The sequence below is a fragment of the Poromitra crassiceps genome (assembly GCF_964638095.1).
Source record: "Poromitra crassiceps genome assembly, chromosome: 13".
Lineage (NCBI taxonomy): Eukaryota > Metazoa > Chordata > Actinopteri > Beryciformes > Melamphaidae > Poromitra > Poromitra crassiceps.
The window spans coordinates 16,921,163-16,935,180 of NC_139644.1; the positions used below are offsets into that span (position 1 = coordinate 16,921,163).

The 14,018-nt window shown below is 45.4% G+C and overlaps 1 protein-coding gene across 1 annotated transcript; it reads left to right on the top strand.

Moving 5' to 3' along the window:
- The first annotated feature begins 391 nt into the window (after positions 1-391).
- Positions 392-3,300, top strand: pmp22a (peripheral myelin protein 22a). Its single transcript, XM_083649457.1, has 5 exons — positions 392-500; positions 1,316-1,405; positions 1,578-1,671; positions 1,802-1,942; positions 2,170-3,300. The coding sequence occupies exons 2-5, from the start codon at positions 1,328-1,330 to the stop codon at positions 2,325-2,327; spliced, it is 471 nt and encodes a 156-aa protein (XP_083505583.1). The 5' UTR covers positions 392-500; positions 1,316-1,327; the 3' UTR covers positions 2,328-3,300.
- The last annotated feature ends 10,718 nt before the right edge of the window (positions 3,301-14,018 follow it).

Consider the following 14,018-nt stretch of genomic DNA (forward strand, 5'->3'; position numbering starts at 1 on the left):
CTAAACTTTAGACAAAGTAATTTCAATAAACCTTTAGATTCTCAAGGTTTATGCTTAAATGCTTGACATTAGTTTTTAAGACAAATAGTGAAGGTGATAATTAATCTATTTCCAAAGCATTTGCCTTTCCATCAAGGCAAAGGGCAGATACTTTAAATAATCTAATTAAGATTGTTTTGGTTTGTGGGGAAAATAGAATAAAGAAAAAAAGTGTATTACTATATTATCAATTCTCCATTCTATCATTTGGATTCTAGTAAATTCATGGGATAGGCTACCACAGCAGGCACACACAGAAAAAAAGGAAAAAGTTTTGGGAGCTGCCCGTGGTGACGTGCAGGGCCTACACAGGGCGGTGTTCAGGCTCTCAGAAAGAGTCCGGCTGGGGTGTGTGTGCCACATCTGGAAGAGTCGCTAAAGAGAACGCGTCTACAGCGCAGCCACTCCACTCTCAGCACTGCAGCACTGCTTTTCCACGGAAACAAAAGCGCTCCCTTTTTGTAAGTTGGACTATTTTGCGGAGCGCCTTTTCCCCTCTTTTGTTTTACTCAGTGAGCCGTTTGTTTTTTATTGACCTTTTCTACACTCATAGGACTTCTCCCCTGGACTTTGCTATCGACTTTTGGATTTATTTATAGCCGTCTCGCTCAGGCGTGAAAATGCTACTAGGATATACCGTTTGCCGTTTTAATTGATTGAATCGGTCGTTTATCATCGCGGTATGTTTAGATGCGTTTGAGAGATGTGCTGCTGATTATAGCTCTGGCTCATGCATGGCGGCATTACGCTGGAATGTTTTCCATGCAGATGGGCTGAGTTGTTTTCGAGCAGCGTGCATTGATTCCTCATGAATCATTAGTTATTCTGACTCATCTGAGTATTTGCGTGACTTGTGAATGATGTAGCCTGGCCTGCCCCCATAGGCTACATTTTCCACTTATTACGCAACGATGAATAACTGATGCACTTAATGAGATTTAATTAACTCAGTTTTACTCATAAAAGTTCCCTCTTTGAAAATCAAGATGAGAATTGATTCAGTTTCATTCATGCAGCCTGGTTTAAAGCTCAACGTGTAACAGTTCAGGTCCATCAGGAAGACATTATAGTCCTCCCTTCATGCTTTTCACGTTTGAATGTAAGGGGATACTTTTCCCCCAAAAATGAAGTAAACATTGTGGTTGGTGCAGCAGCGAGGAAACAGCGCCACCTGGCGTCGCGATGAGCTCGTGTTCAGCAGCTGCACATCTGACTGGGCCTTTTTACAGTCTGGTTGCTTGACTGCAGCTGTTGTGTCTCCTGTGTGTCTCTGCAGATCTACTTGAAAATGCTGCTCATTCTTCTCGGAGTGCTTGTATTGCACCTTATCATCCTGGTTCTTCTCTTTGTGTCGACAGCTGCCAATGTAAGTCTTGTTTTAACGTTACCATTTTCAATCCACTTTTAAATTTGAAATGTGAATAAATAATAGCGTATAGCTGCTTTTTTGTCGTCAGATTGTTACCTCTCCCCGTTAGCTATCATTGCACTTTGGCTGCTCCAGATGTATTATGGTTGTGTGTTGTTGTGTTTACAAGGCCTGGACTGTAGGTGGGGGTAGGAGCTTAGATCTGTGGTACAACTGCCTCACAACTAATGGAGGCTACCACTGCAGACCAGCCAGCGATGACGGTTAGTCCGCATCTGTCAACCTCTCCTCGCAAACTATTTGACGCATTGTGCCTTGCTGAAATAGTGTTGTACTGTGCTATTCCGTGCTTTCCTTCAATATAAACCCAACTTGTTTCTGTGTGACTTCTAGACTGGATCCAAGCTGTGCAGGCCCTCATGGTCCTGTCCGTGCTCTTCTGCTTCTTCTCGCTCATCGCCTTTGTGTACCAGCTATTCAAAATGGTCAAGGGCGGACGCTTCTTCTTCACCGCCGTCTTCCAGATCTTGTCCAGTGAGTATATGACTTCATCGCACGCTGACAGCAGGGTCACGCCCTGAGCAGATGTGGGGGAGGCGCCGGCAGCCAACGCGCCGTTACTGTCAGAGAGTTATGATGTCATTAACTGTCACTTAAAGTCCACCAATCAAATGGTCATTAAGACAAACTCTCCTTTTAACACCATCTCTTTCCCACTGTCTTTCCCCATCCCATCTTCTCTCCACTCCTCTCCTCTCCAGGTCTGTTTGTGATGTGCGGGGCCATCATCTACACGGTGATGAGTCCAGATGGGGACCCGGGCGCGGCTTTCGGCTACGCCTACGTGTTGGCCTGGGTGGCGTTCCCCCTCAGTCTCATCAGCGGCCTCATTTATATCGTCCTGAGGAAGCGGGAATGAGAGGCGAGAGGGAGGAGAGGACGAAACGAGGAGGGGGATGCGAGGCGACCCCTGACCACCACACCGCACTGTGCCTACTGCCCACAGACCAGAGACTGGCCTCCCAACAACGCAACAAAGGTGCACGCGTCACTTTGATAGTGATAAACACAACATGGAGACACCCGTCACTGCTGGAGACATCCGTTTTTTGTTGTTGCTCGATTTCAATTTTGTCACCACTTGAAAAAAGAATTACGTCCTGAGTTTCAAACCGTCATTTGACAGCATTTTCCCGTGTCTCCAAAATGTGCTTAGAAATATGCAGGTGACGTGTTGACTTTTGTTGCATAGTGGCACCCTACTTTACGTCCACATATCCATCATGTGTGATAACAAAGACGAGTAATCCTGCCTTGCTTCAGTCCAAAGATGTACATAGTGTCTGTGGTTTTTAGACATATTTATAACATTTTTACATAACTTTTTGTACATAGTGTTGTCAAGTTACGTTGTCATGCTCATTTATGCGATAGAGCTCGTGTCTCTATCACAGTTCATACAGCTGTGCCAAAGAGCTATCACTTCAGCAGCCAAAGTATCACGCCTTTATTGTGTTTTCGTCTTTTTTTTTTTTGGTTGTCAAACACCTTGTCAATGTGCCTTTATTTGGAATATCCGTGTTATTTTTTGAAGGAAATGAGAAAAACCCTCAGAAATCAAAATAAGAAGTGTTAAATGATGAGGTTGAAGGAATGACGTTTTCTGAATTATCAATGTACTTGATATGCCAAATAGAAATGTTTTTTGCATTTTCTATTCTAGTTTTGAAAAAATGGTGCTTTTTTATCTACTATTCTTGAAATGTATAGCCTATTTTGTGTGCCATTTTAACATTGTTAGCAAGTGTCTCGTGTCCTGTGATTGCTTTGTACAAACACAACTTTGCATTTTTTTTGTCAGTATTCTTCTAAATAAACCTTTTTGAAAGAAATTGTGCTGAACTCCCAATTCGGTGCATACTACTTCCTAGGGGTGGTCTCTAGCCCACTTGGCAGAATGGACCACAAAAACCAGACTCCCAGACTGATGGCATATAGCCTAGTTGGCCCACAGTGCAGCACAGACCCAGCATTTCGCCAGTCCTCTTGTTCTGGACCAATGCTGAGTGTGCACTTAACTGTGGGACGGACAGAGTATTCCATGTTACAATTCTGACGTGCAGTACTTACATCCGGCTTGTTGTAGTAGTTAAACTGAACCACTGGGTGGAGCTGGGATATAATTGAATGCTCCATCATTCACCTGAGGGAAGCACTACAGTGTGCTGTTGAAATATCCAATCACATCACAGTTATGCATTGTCAAGCTAAAGAATTCAAATTAAAGCACATGTGGTGACTATCTGATGCAAAGTTTACAAGTCAAAGTGACCAATTTTATCTTTTAAACTTTCTACTGAATAAATTGTGATTTGAAATTAGATTCTACAATATGTGTGCTTATTAAATATGGTCAAATAGCTTTTCTAAGAGGTACGTCCATAAATTTTCTGGCATCCAAACTATAAACAAAGATGCATAACTGAAGATGGCTCCACCTGCCAACAACCTGAGGACCACAGCCAATCAAAATGCTGGAAACTTGGCACCATGTAGACTACAGGCAGTAAATGTTTCAGCGGACATCAAGGGGTATCGTTAAATGTGGTTGAGAAAAATATGGTCTCAACAGCATTCCAAGGAATAACAGAAAAAAATGAATACAAAAAGCAAGCAGTTTTCCTCATCAGCTACTACACAGGATTGTGGAGTTTCTCGGAGAAGACAGAGAGCTGTCTTTCAGCCTATGAATTCTCAGATTCTCACCACCAACTTACTTATCTTAATGTCTGACTTACCACACAACAGAACACTCTCATCATGAAAATAATGCTCGCACATGTTTTTATGTTGATTTAATTCAGAGTTCTGCAAGTAATACCTGCTCTGGGAAGCAGACAGATACTCCCATCAGCTGTTCAGCCCGCAGTGGTGGCACAATAGCGCAATGTAATCCAAAGCAAAGCTCTGATTTGAGACAAGTTCCTGTAAAATAATTGGAGATTGGAGATTTGAGGAAGGTGCAGGGATGGTCATTATTGGACAGCAGCAGTGTGCAAGTATTTGCTTTCGTCTGCAGCTCCGGGGAAGAGCCCATCAAATGGCTTCTGTCTGCCTTCTAATTCCACTTATCTCCTACATTTTGTTACAAATGTGGGAAATTAAAAAGTCCAAAGTGCTCGTTTAGAAGATTAAGCAAACGACCATCCGAAACCAGCGCAAATGAGCAATGAAGCCGTTAATGTGGGATCATTAGGCTGCTCACTGAACTCTCAGAGTCTCATCTCTGCAAGCAAGCAGCCCTTATTTCAATCTGAATAACAGCAGTTAATTCAATCTGAATAACAGCAGTTATTTCAATCTGAATAACAGCACAGACAAATTACTGGTGGTTCTAAGAAGCGAGCCACAATTACTTTTTGCACCAGGCCCTTTTGCTGTGTAGTCACAATGCTGGTCAAAGGGAAGACAGTATAGCCCAATGCTACAGTACATCAGGATGCTAGTGTTATTTACTCATATTTATTTGCAGTAAATTATTTTCCATTATGTATGCAAACATGTGCTTTACATGTGATTTATTGCAGCAAGATCAATCAACAAAGCAATCAGCCAACGAAGCCTATGAGATGAGGATAATAATATCAAATGATCTCATTGCCTGAAATTCCACTAGGTGGTGACTGTTACACACTTTTGTCTTCTTGTCATTGTCCCTACTAGTCCTAGCAGTGTTTTTAACACAGTTTTTTTTCTTCACTCAGCACAAATTAAACAGCCATGTACAGTATGAGTTGTTGTTTGAGTCATAAGGTATAAAACATATTTCAAGTTCAATGATTCACAACAACACAAACGTTGTAAAGGCCATGGTAGGGTTATACATTTGCCCATTCTGTTATCTGTTTAAAGCATACAATACTGGGGTAACGTGACACTAAGCCTTTCTGCAGTTATTTTCCCTCGGAGAAGCTTGACACTGCAGCGGATTATTGAAATAGGATTCTGCCTTTGATCTAAAGAAGTTCAGGATGTCTTTTACTTCACAGCAGAAACAAAGTTCATGAATGCCAGTGTTCAAACTTGACAAAACTACGATACGCACACATGATGTTCGAACTACAAAATGATTGCGGCGCTCTCTCACGGCCATCTTTCCCAGATGAAATAGTCGGTCTCATGTGTGACGGCACAATTTGCAGATTTTTAACCAGCTTTTACAAAATCAGTAGTATATATATGCAAATTAACAATGTTTAACTTCTCTACATGTTGCCTGGACCGAGAGCTCCCCAGAACTTCCTTCCTGGTCCAAATGATGTCATAATGATGTCATTTGGTCCATGAAGTTTCTACGAATGAAGGTAGAGAGAGAGCAATAATGATAATGATAGTGACAGTAATAGTGACACCATGGCAAAAGCTGCTCCAAATGACATCCAACATGAGGTCGGCGGCTACTGATGAGGCTTGAAAGCCTCTTGATCTCACACTGCTGAGTCTCCCCCACAGACGCTGAATAGCAGTTGAATAACTTTCAATGGAAAATAATTAACAACCATTTGAGTCTGTATGGAATCAGCTTGGCTTTTTTCCAAATCAAGGACCCACGCATTAAAGCCACAGACTTAATGATTTTTTTTCTCTCTGACCCAAATTGGGGATTTTTTTTTATTGTTCGATATGATTTTGTCCAGAATCCCAAGACTGTCTGTATTGTAGGATAGAGAGATATTAACAGTGAAACTAATTTATTGATGAAATAATGCTGAAGTTTGACAATTCATCAGTCTGCTGAAGACCCCTGGAACCCCCTTAGGATGAGAACCAATACAATCCCCTAACGTTATGTGCCAGATGAGGACTATGTTTCAGCATGGTTAAGCCACTTTCATTCATATTAGTGTAAGTGGAAAGCAAGCTGATTGGTCCATATCAAACTAAATAGAGTTTGATATACTGTAGTCTCTATTGAAATACATGATGACCGAATAGTTCACTTACAATGCAGAACCATCCTTGCGTTCATATTGATGCTTGACTGTTTGACATGAATCAGAGCATCTCCAGTCTGATGTATTCAGAGATGCCACGAAACATAAACAAGATCATTCCTGCTGGAAAACTTTTTTAGTTGCCAACCAGGTGCCAAGTTGTAAACACCATTAGCTCACACACAGACACACAGACAGTGCTGTTTACAACACTGTCTGTGCGGTACACCCATAGCATATCCACATGTATTCACAGTCATGCATGCATGCACACGCACACACACCTACACACACACACACACACACACACACACACACACACACACACACACACACACACACACACACACACACACTTCACACACACTTCTGACCCCAGTCATCTCACGAGCATGCATATGGCAGGTGTTTACATAAATTAACATCATCTGCTGTGAGTAGTACACACACACACACACACACACACACACACACACACATGCACACACATAGCTGACATCCTACACATTCTAGGTGCTTATCAAGGTGCTATATCGTAGCTCAGTTTGTGAAGCCAATGCGGAAGTAACTTAAACCTGAATGGCCAGCAGGGGGTGACTCCACCTACTCCAAAAAGAAGTTACACAGGAGTGAATGGGAAACTGGCCCTACTTCTCACTTGACTTCAGTAAATACTTTCTTAATGAGTTTATGGTCTCAATCACCAGTTTCAAGTTTCAGGTCGCCAGTTTCAAGTTCTTCAATACAGCATGATGTTCATTTAGTAAATTATGATCCCATTTTGAGTAAAATAGACGATAAAAAAGACTATGTTTTGGGGCGTGATTGACAGGTCCACTGATCGCAGAGCTTGCCAATCACGGACCAATAATAGGTGGGGCTGCAGCTCTTCCCATCCAAATTTACGTCACTTCCGGGTCCCAGTAACCAAGATGCAGACGGTGTAAATGCCAACCTCATTGCTTCAAGATGGGAGTCCAAAAACCAATGGGTGACATAGCACGGTGGCTAAGTCCATAATATGGTCTATATGGTGCTTTTACAACCCATCTAATGAGACTGCTGAACATACAGGCCAACGATGGGTCATTGGCTAAAGGAGCTCTTCCTAACTTCATCAGCACCCGACACAGAAGAGTGGCCAGTTAATGCAGCTGGGCTAAGCCCGCGGGCATACTGATAACATATTGGGCATGTCAAGAAAACTCCCGAGGCCTATAATGGCCTCACAGCTCCATTTCAAACGTGGTTAACCTTAAGGGTGATTTATCACTGCGAGGGTCACTGGAGGGCACTTAGTATTTACTGCAGGACATGCAGGAGGATGGGGGGGGGGGGAGAGGGGTGGGGTCAGTGCACGGGGTTGAGAGGAAGCCACCCTCATCGCCAGCCACTTGGTACGTGTTTCTGGGGTTGTCTCCATACGTACATCAACCACCACTTAGGAAAGACCGGGATATTTCACCAACAGGTCAACTCGGTTTTGGTGTTAAACTGTTGCAAAACAAAAACAGCCAAGCCGAAGACATTACGATGGTGGTGTACCAAGTGCCTTCTTGGTATCCCAGGAACACATCAGGATCATTTCCATAAGTCTGAGGTTGGGAGTTTCTCTGGTGAGGCGGTGATGGTCGTGAAGCAGCGTGTATACAATGGAACACAGCCAGCTGATGGCGCCCTGAATGGGACATGTGAGGACTTTCGAGGCAGCCGCAGCGCCCTCCTCCCTCTCTCTTTTAATCTTTAGATTTGTTGCCTTTCTTTTGGGTGTCTCTCGCCCGGAACAAAGCCCCGAGGCTTCAGATGTGGCTAAACGAGAGAGAGAACGGGCAGAGCTGAGTGTATTCAGGGGCTGATTTCATCACGCCCATAAATCTGGGAGAAATCAAAGGCCATCTTGTGCCCCGCCCCCTCTCCTCTCCCTTTGTCTTGCTAATACACATTACACTGCGGCTGGCTGCCCGCTTTGAGGGCGGCCGGGGACAGGATCTGGGCAAAGTTGCAGATGTGGAACCTGGAGGCACCTTTGACCCCTGACCCCTGCCGTTAAATCCTGCCACTAGCGTCCGCCCTCGACCCCCCCCCCCCCAACCCTCCCTCCGCCATGCACAGGAATCTCCTGCCTCCGTTTCCTGTCTCAAACTCAGAGGGAGACATGGAGATATATAGATGGAGGATGACAAGTAGAGGAGAGACGAGAATCAATCTTGTTTTTCCACTTAAATATGTTCTACTATGTAAGCACAGATTATGTGCACATGGCCACACATGCAGTTGCGTGTACGCACAGTCGCCACACAACACACACAAGCACGCGCATGATGCGCACGCACGCACGCGCGCACACACACACACACACACACACACACACACACACACACACACACACACACACACACACACACACACACACACACACACACAGGGTATGAATAGACTCTAGGTTAATTAGGAGCATGAATATAAAAGGCATGCTTCAAATACAGCAGATTACCCATCTTGCACTCTTGGGTGCTGCAGCATATTGCATAGAGAGGAGCATGGCACAGATGAGCAGGGGTGGGTTAACGCACATGAGTTAAAAAAAAGGGTAGCTTTTTACTTTTCATGTTAAACTGTACTTCTACTCTTTACTCAAGTATATTTCTGAGCGACTAATCTAAATGTGGACCATGCTGCCAACTTGGGGACTGGTGACTTTATTCCTCAAAAGCGAATAGCGCAAACAATTTGGTGACGTTTTCTGACCGCGTGTGTTAGCCCAAAGCATTGGCAATAAATTGGTAAGGCTGATGCTGCTTTCCTCTACTTGCTTGCAGAGAGGTCTGATGATCACAGCATATAGCCCCCTTCCCTCCGCTGAGAGCAGGGACTGTTGCAATCTGTGGCCCGGGCGGCCTTACAAATCATCGTATATATTGTCATCGGACAACTTCTAGCGACTTTCTGAGCACCCAATACGAGGGATCAGCCGAGCAGCATTTTGGTAAACAAACCGCATCACTGGGTGGAAACGACAATCGGACCCTATGGAGCCTGAGCTTTGGGAGGCTTGAGTGTCTGACTCTAGCCGGCTGACCCTGTTTACATTTTAAAAACTGCGACAGTTCACACAACTTTAATAACACGACATGCATATATTATACATCAAACTCTTGAGCTAATTCTGCTCTTGCTCAGAATGTCAAAATATAAGCGATGTCATGTATAGTTTTTGAGATATTAACGTTTGTTTCGCACAACTCATACCAGCTAACTGCCGCAAGGTTCTGCATTGTATGTGGCAGAGCACGAGACGACCACCCCAGATGCCAGGTTGCCAGCTGCCTGTCCATTTGCTTGATTAGCGTACCTACCTGCTACGTTTGTTCATTATTTTGCACTGGCACACCATATAAACTAAATGAAGGTAACTTAATTTAAATTTTAATAAATTTAGTAATTTATTAACCAGGCGTTTTACTAAATGGTAATTTTCACTTTTACTTTAGTTTATTCACGTTAGGTAGAAGAGACAGTCTGGCTTGAGAGACTAACAGGAAGTGTAAACACAATCGGAAACCGATTGTGTTTACACTTCCTGTGGCAGAGCTTATCCCCGCAGCCTGCTTCCAGTGAGACACTAGCTTTGACCTTTGACCAGAGAGATGATCTCTGGTTTGACCAGGTAAAATAGCCGGTGTAGGTACTGATTCTGCTCGCCCTACCGGAAGTGCTCGGCTCGGGGTCCAGAATGTGGTCTAACCCATGGGTCTAACAGACCCTAACCCTGATTCATATTTTTAATGTCTATCATGTCTGATAACATCAGTACCTTAGCGTTAGCTTGTTAGCTAATCTAAAGCTGTCGGCCATTTTGCCCACGTTAATCCCACCAGGTGCCCGACGTACAGCCAATCAAATGCCTACCTGAGCAGATATTGAAGGTGAGCCTCGAAGGCTCGTTTGAGTTGACTGCCGCCTCGCCTGGAAAGCAGACGAGAGCAGGCGACTGCAGTCAGGCGAGGCGTCAAGAAGTCGAACACCCCAGACTGCACACTCGCTGCTGCTTTTCTTCTTCTACAGTTTTAACAGCGGTTTGTAAACAAATTAAAAGATGCATTAGCGCCACCCACACTCACTGCTCAAATGACCCAGCCCTTCAGACTTACTTATACTATAACTACAGTGTGGTACCCCGTAGTTATACTATAAGTACAGATCTTGTTACCCTCTAGTTAAAGTCTAAATTCACTCCTTGTACCCCGTAGTTATACTATAACTACACTCCTTGTACCCCGTAGTTATACTATAACTACATGCTTATTTGCGGGCTGTATTCTAAAGCGTTACCCAAAGTGTCAAGTGGGCGGGGCTACATAAGGTGAATAGACTTCCAGTACTCTACCCACCACTGCAGATGAGACAAAGTTTCCACCGTCAGCCATCAGGAGTGACAGAGGGGCTTAACGCAGTAAACGCACTTATTCCCCCTACTGTACAATTAGTTCATAACTCACCATGCCTGCTCCCACTGCAATAGATTGAATATTGCACCAAACATTGAAAATCAAACCTCAAACACTTGAATACTATTTGATTCAAAACATGGCTTCTGTAACTTGAGACTTAATAGTAACAATGTGTCCATTAATAATTCAGCGCCAGCAGCAAGATTCAACCAGTCTCAATCGTTGAGTAAGATTATTCACATGGTGGAGAGGTGGTTACATGGTGGAGAGGTGGTTACATGGTGGAGAGGTGGTTACATGGTGGAGAGGTGGTTACATGGAGGAGAGGTGGTTACATGGAGGAGAGGTGGTTACATGGTGGAGATGTGGTTACATGGAGGAGAGGTGGTTACATGGTGGAGAGGTGGTTACATGGTGGAGATGTGGTTACATGGAGGAGAGGTGGTTACATGGTGGAGAGGTGGTTACATGGTGGAGAGGTGGTTACATGGTGGAGAGGTGGATACATGGTGGAGAGGTGGTTACATGGTGGAGAGGTGGTTACATGGAGTAGAGGTGGTTACATGGAGGAGAGGTGGTTACATGGAGGAGAGGTGGTTACATGGAGTAGAGGTGGTTACATGGAGGAGAGGTGGTTACATGGAGGAGAGGTGGTTACATGGAGGAGAGGTGGTTACATGGTGGAGAGGTGGTTACATGGAGGAGAGGTGGTTACATGGAGGAGAGGTGGTTACATGGTGGAGAGGTGGTTACATGGTGGAGAGGTGGATACATGGAGGAGAGGTGGTTACATGGTGGAGAGGTGGTTACATGGTGGAGAGGTGGATACATGGTGGAGAGGTGGTTACATGGTGGAGAGGTGGTTACATGGTGGAGAGGTGGTTACATGGAGGAGAGGTGGTTACATGGTGGAGAGGTGGTTACATAGAGGAGATGTGGTTACATGGAGGAGATGTGGTTACATGGTGGAGATGTGGTTACATGGAGGAGAGGTGGTTACATGGTGGAGAGGTGGTTACATGGTAGAGAGGTGGTTACATGGTGGAGAGGTGGTTACATGGTGGAGAGGTGGTTACATGGAGGAGAGGTGGTTACATGGTAGAGAGGTGGTTACATGGTAGAGAGGTGGTTACATGGTGGAGAGGTGGTTACATGGAGGAGAGGTGGTTACATGGAGGAGAGGTGGTTACATGGTGGAGAGGTGGTTACATGGAGGAGAGGTGGTTACATGGAGGAGAGGTGGTTACATGGTGGAGAGGTGGTTACATGGTGGAGAGGTGGTTACATGGAGGAGAGGTGGTTACATGGAGGAGATGTGGTTACATGGAGGAGAGGTGGTTACATGGAGGAGAGGTAGCCTGGGTAAACCCAGCCTCCACGTGACCTGCTCTCAGACCTGCTCTCAGTCACTACTACTACCTAGTGACTGAGAGCAGGGTAAGCCTGAGAGCAGGTCACGTGGGGGATGGGTTTACCCAGGCCAGAGGAGAGGTGGTTACATGGAGGAGAGGTGGTTACATGGTGGAGAGATGGTTACATGGTGGAGAGGTGGTTACATGGAGGAGAGGTGGTTACATGGAGGAGAGATGGTTACATGGTGGAGAGGTGGTTACATGGAGGAGATCGAGGTGGTTACATGGAGGAGAGGTGGTTACATGGAGGAGAGGTGGTTACATGGAGGAGAGGTGGTTACATGGTAGAGAGGTGGTTACATGGTGGAGAGGTGGTTACATGGAGGAGAGGTGGTTACATGGTGGAGAGGTGGTTACATGGTGGAGAGGTGGTTACATGGAGGAGAGGTGGTTACATGGAGGATGGGTCATGGGTGGTTACATGGAGGAGAGGTGGTTACATGGAGGAGAGATGGTTACATGGTGGAGAGGTGGTTACATGGAGGAGAGGTGGTTACATGGTGGAGAGGTGGTTACATGGTGGAGAGGTGGTTACATGGAGGAGAGGTGGTTACATGGAGGATGGGTCATGGGTGGTTACATGGAGGAGAGGTGGTTACATGGAGGAGAGATGGTTACATGGTGGAGAGGTGGTTACATGGAGGAGAGGTGGTTACATGGAGGAGAGGTGGTTACATGGAGGAGAGGTGGTTACATGGTAGAGAGGTGGTTACATGGTGGAGAGGTGGTTACATGGAGGAGAGGTGGTTACATGGAGGAGAGGTGGTTACATGGTGGAGAGGTGGTTACATGGAGGAGAGGTGGTTACATGGAGGAGAGGTGGTTACATGGAGTAGAGGTGGTTACATGGTAGAGAGGTGGTTACATGGTGGAGAGGTGGTTACATGGAGGAGAGATGGTTACATGGTGGAGAGATGGTTACATGGTGGAGAGGTGGTTACATGGAGGAGAGGTGGTTACATGGAGGAGAGATGGTTACATGGTGGAGAGGTGGTTACATGGAGGAGATGTGGTTACATGGAGGAGAGATGGTTACATGGTGGAGAGATGGTTACATGGTGGAGAGGTGGTTACATGGAGGAGAGGTGGTTACATGGAGGAGAGGTGGTTACATGGAGGAGAGGTGGTTACATGGTAGAGAGGTGGTTACATGGTGGAGAGGTGGTTACATGGTGGAGATGTGGTTACATGGTGGAGAGGTGGTTACATGGAGGAGAGATGGTTACATGGTGGAGATGTGGTTACATGGTGGAGAGGTGGTTACATGGAGGAGAGGTGGTTACATGGAGGAGAGATGGTTACATGGTGGAGAGGTGGTTACATGGAGGAGAGGTGGTTACATGGAGTAGAGGTGGTTACATGGTGGAGAGGTGGTTACATGGAGGAGAGGTGGTTACATGGAGGAGAGATGGTTACATGGTGGAGAGGTGGTTACATGGAGGAGAGGTGGTTACATGGAGGAGAGATGGTTACATGGTGGAGAGGTGGTTACATGGAGGAGAGGTGGTTACATGGAGGAGAGGTGGTTACATGGAGGAGAGGTGGTTACATGGAGGAGAGGTGGTTACATGGAGGAGAGGTGGTTACATGGAGTAGAGGTGGTTACATGGTAGAGAGGTGGTTACATGGTGGAGAGGTGGTTACATGGAGGAGAGGTGGTTACATGGTGGAGAGGTGGTTACATGGAGGAGAGATGGTTACATGGAGGAGAGGTGGTTACATGGAGGAGAGGTGGTTACATGGTGGAGAGGTG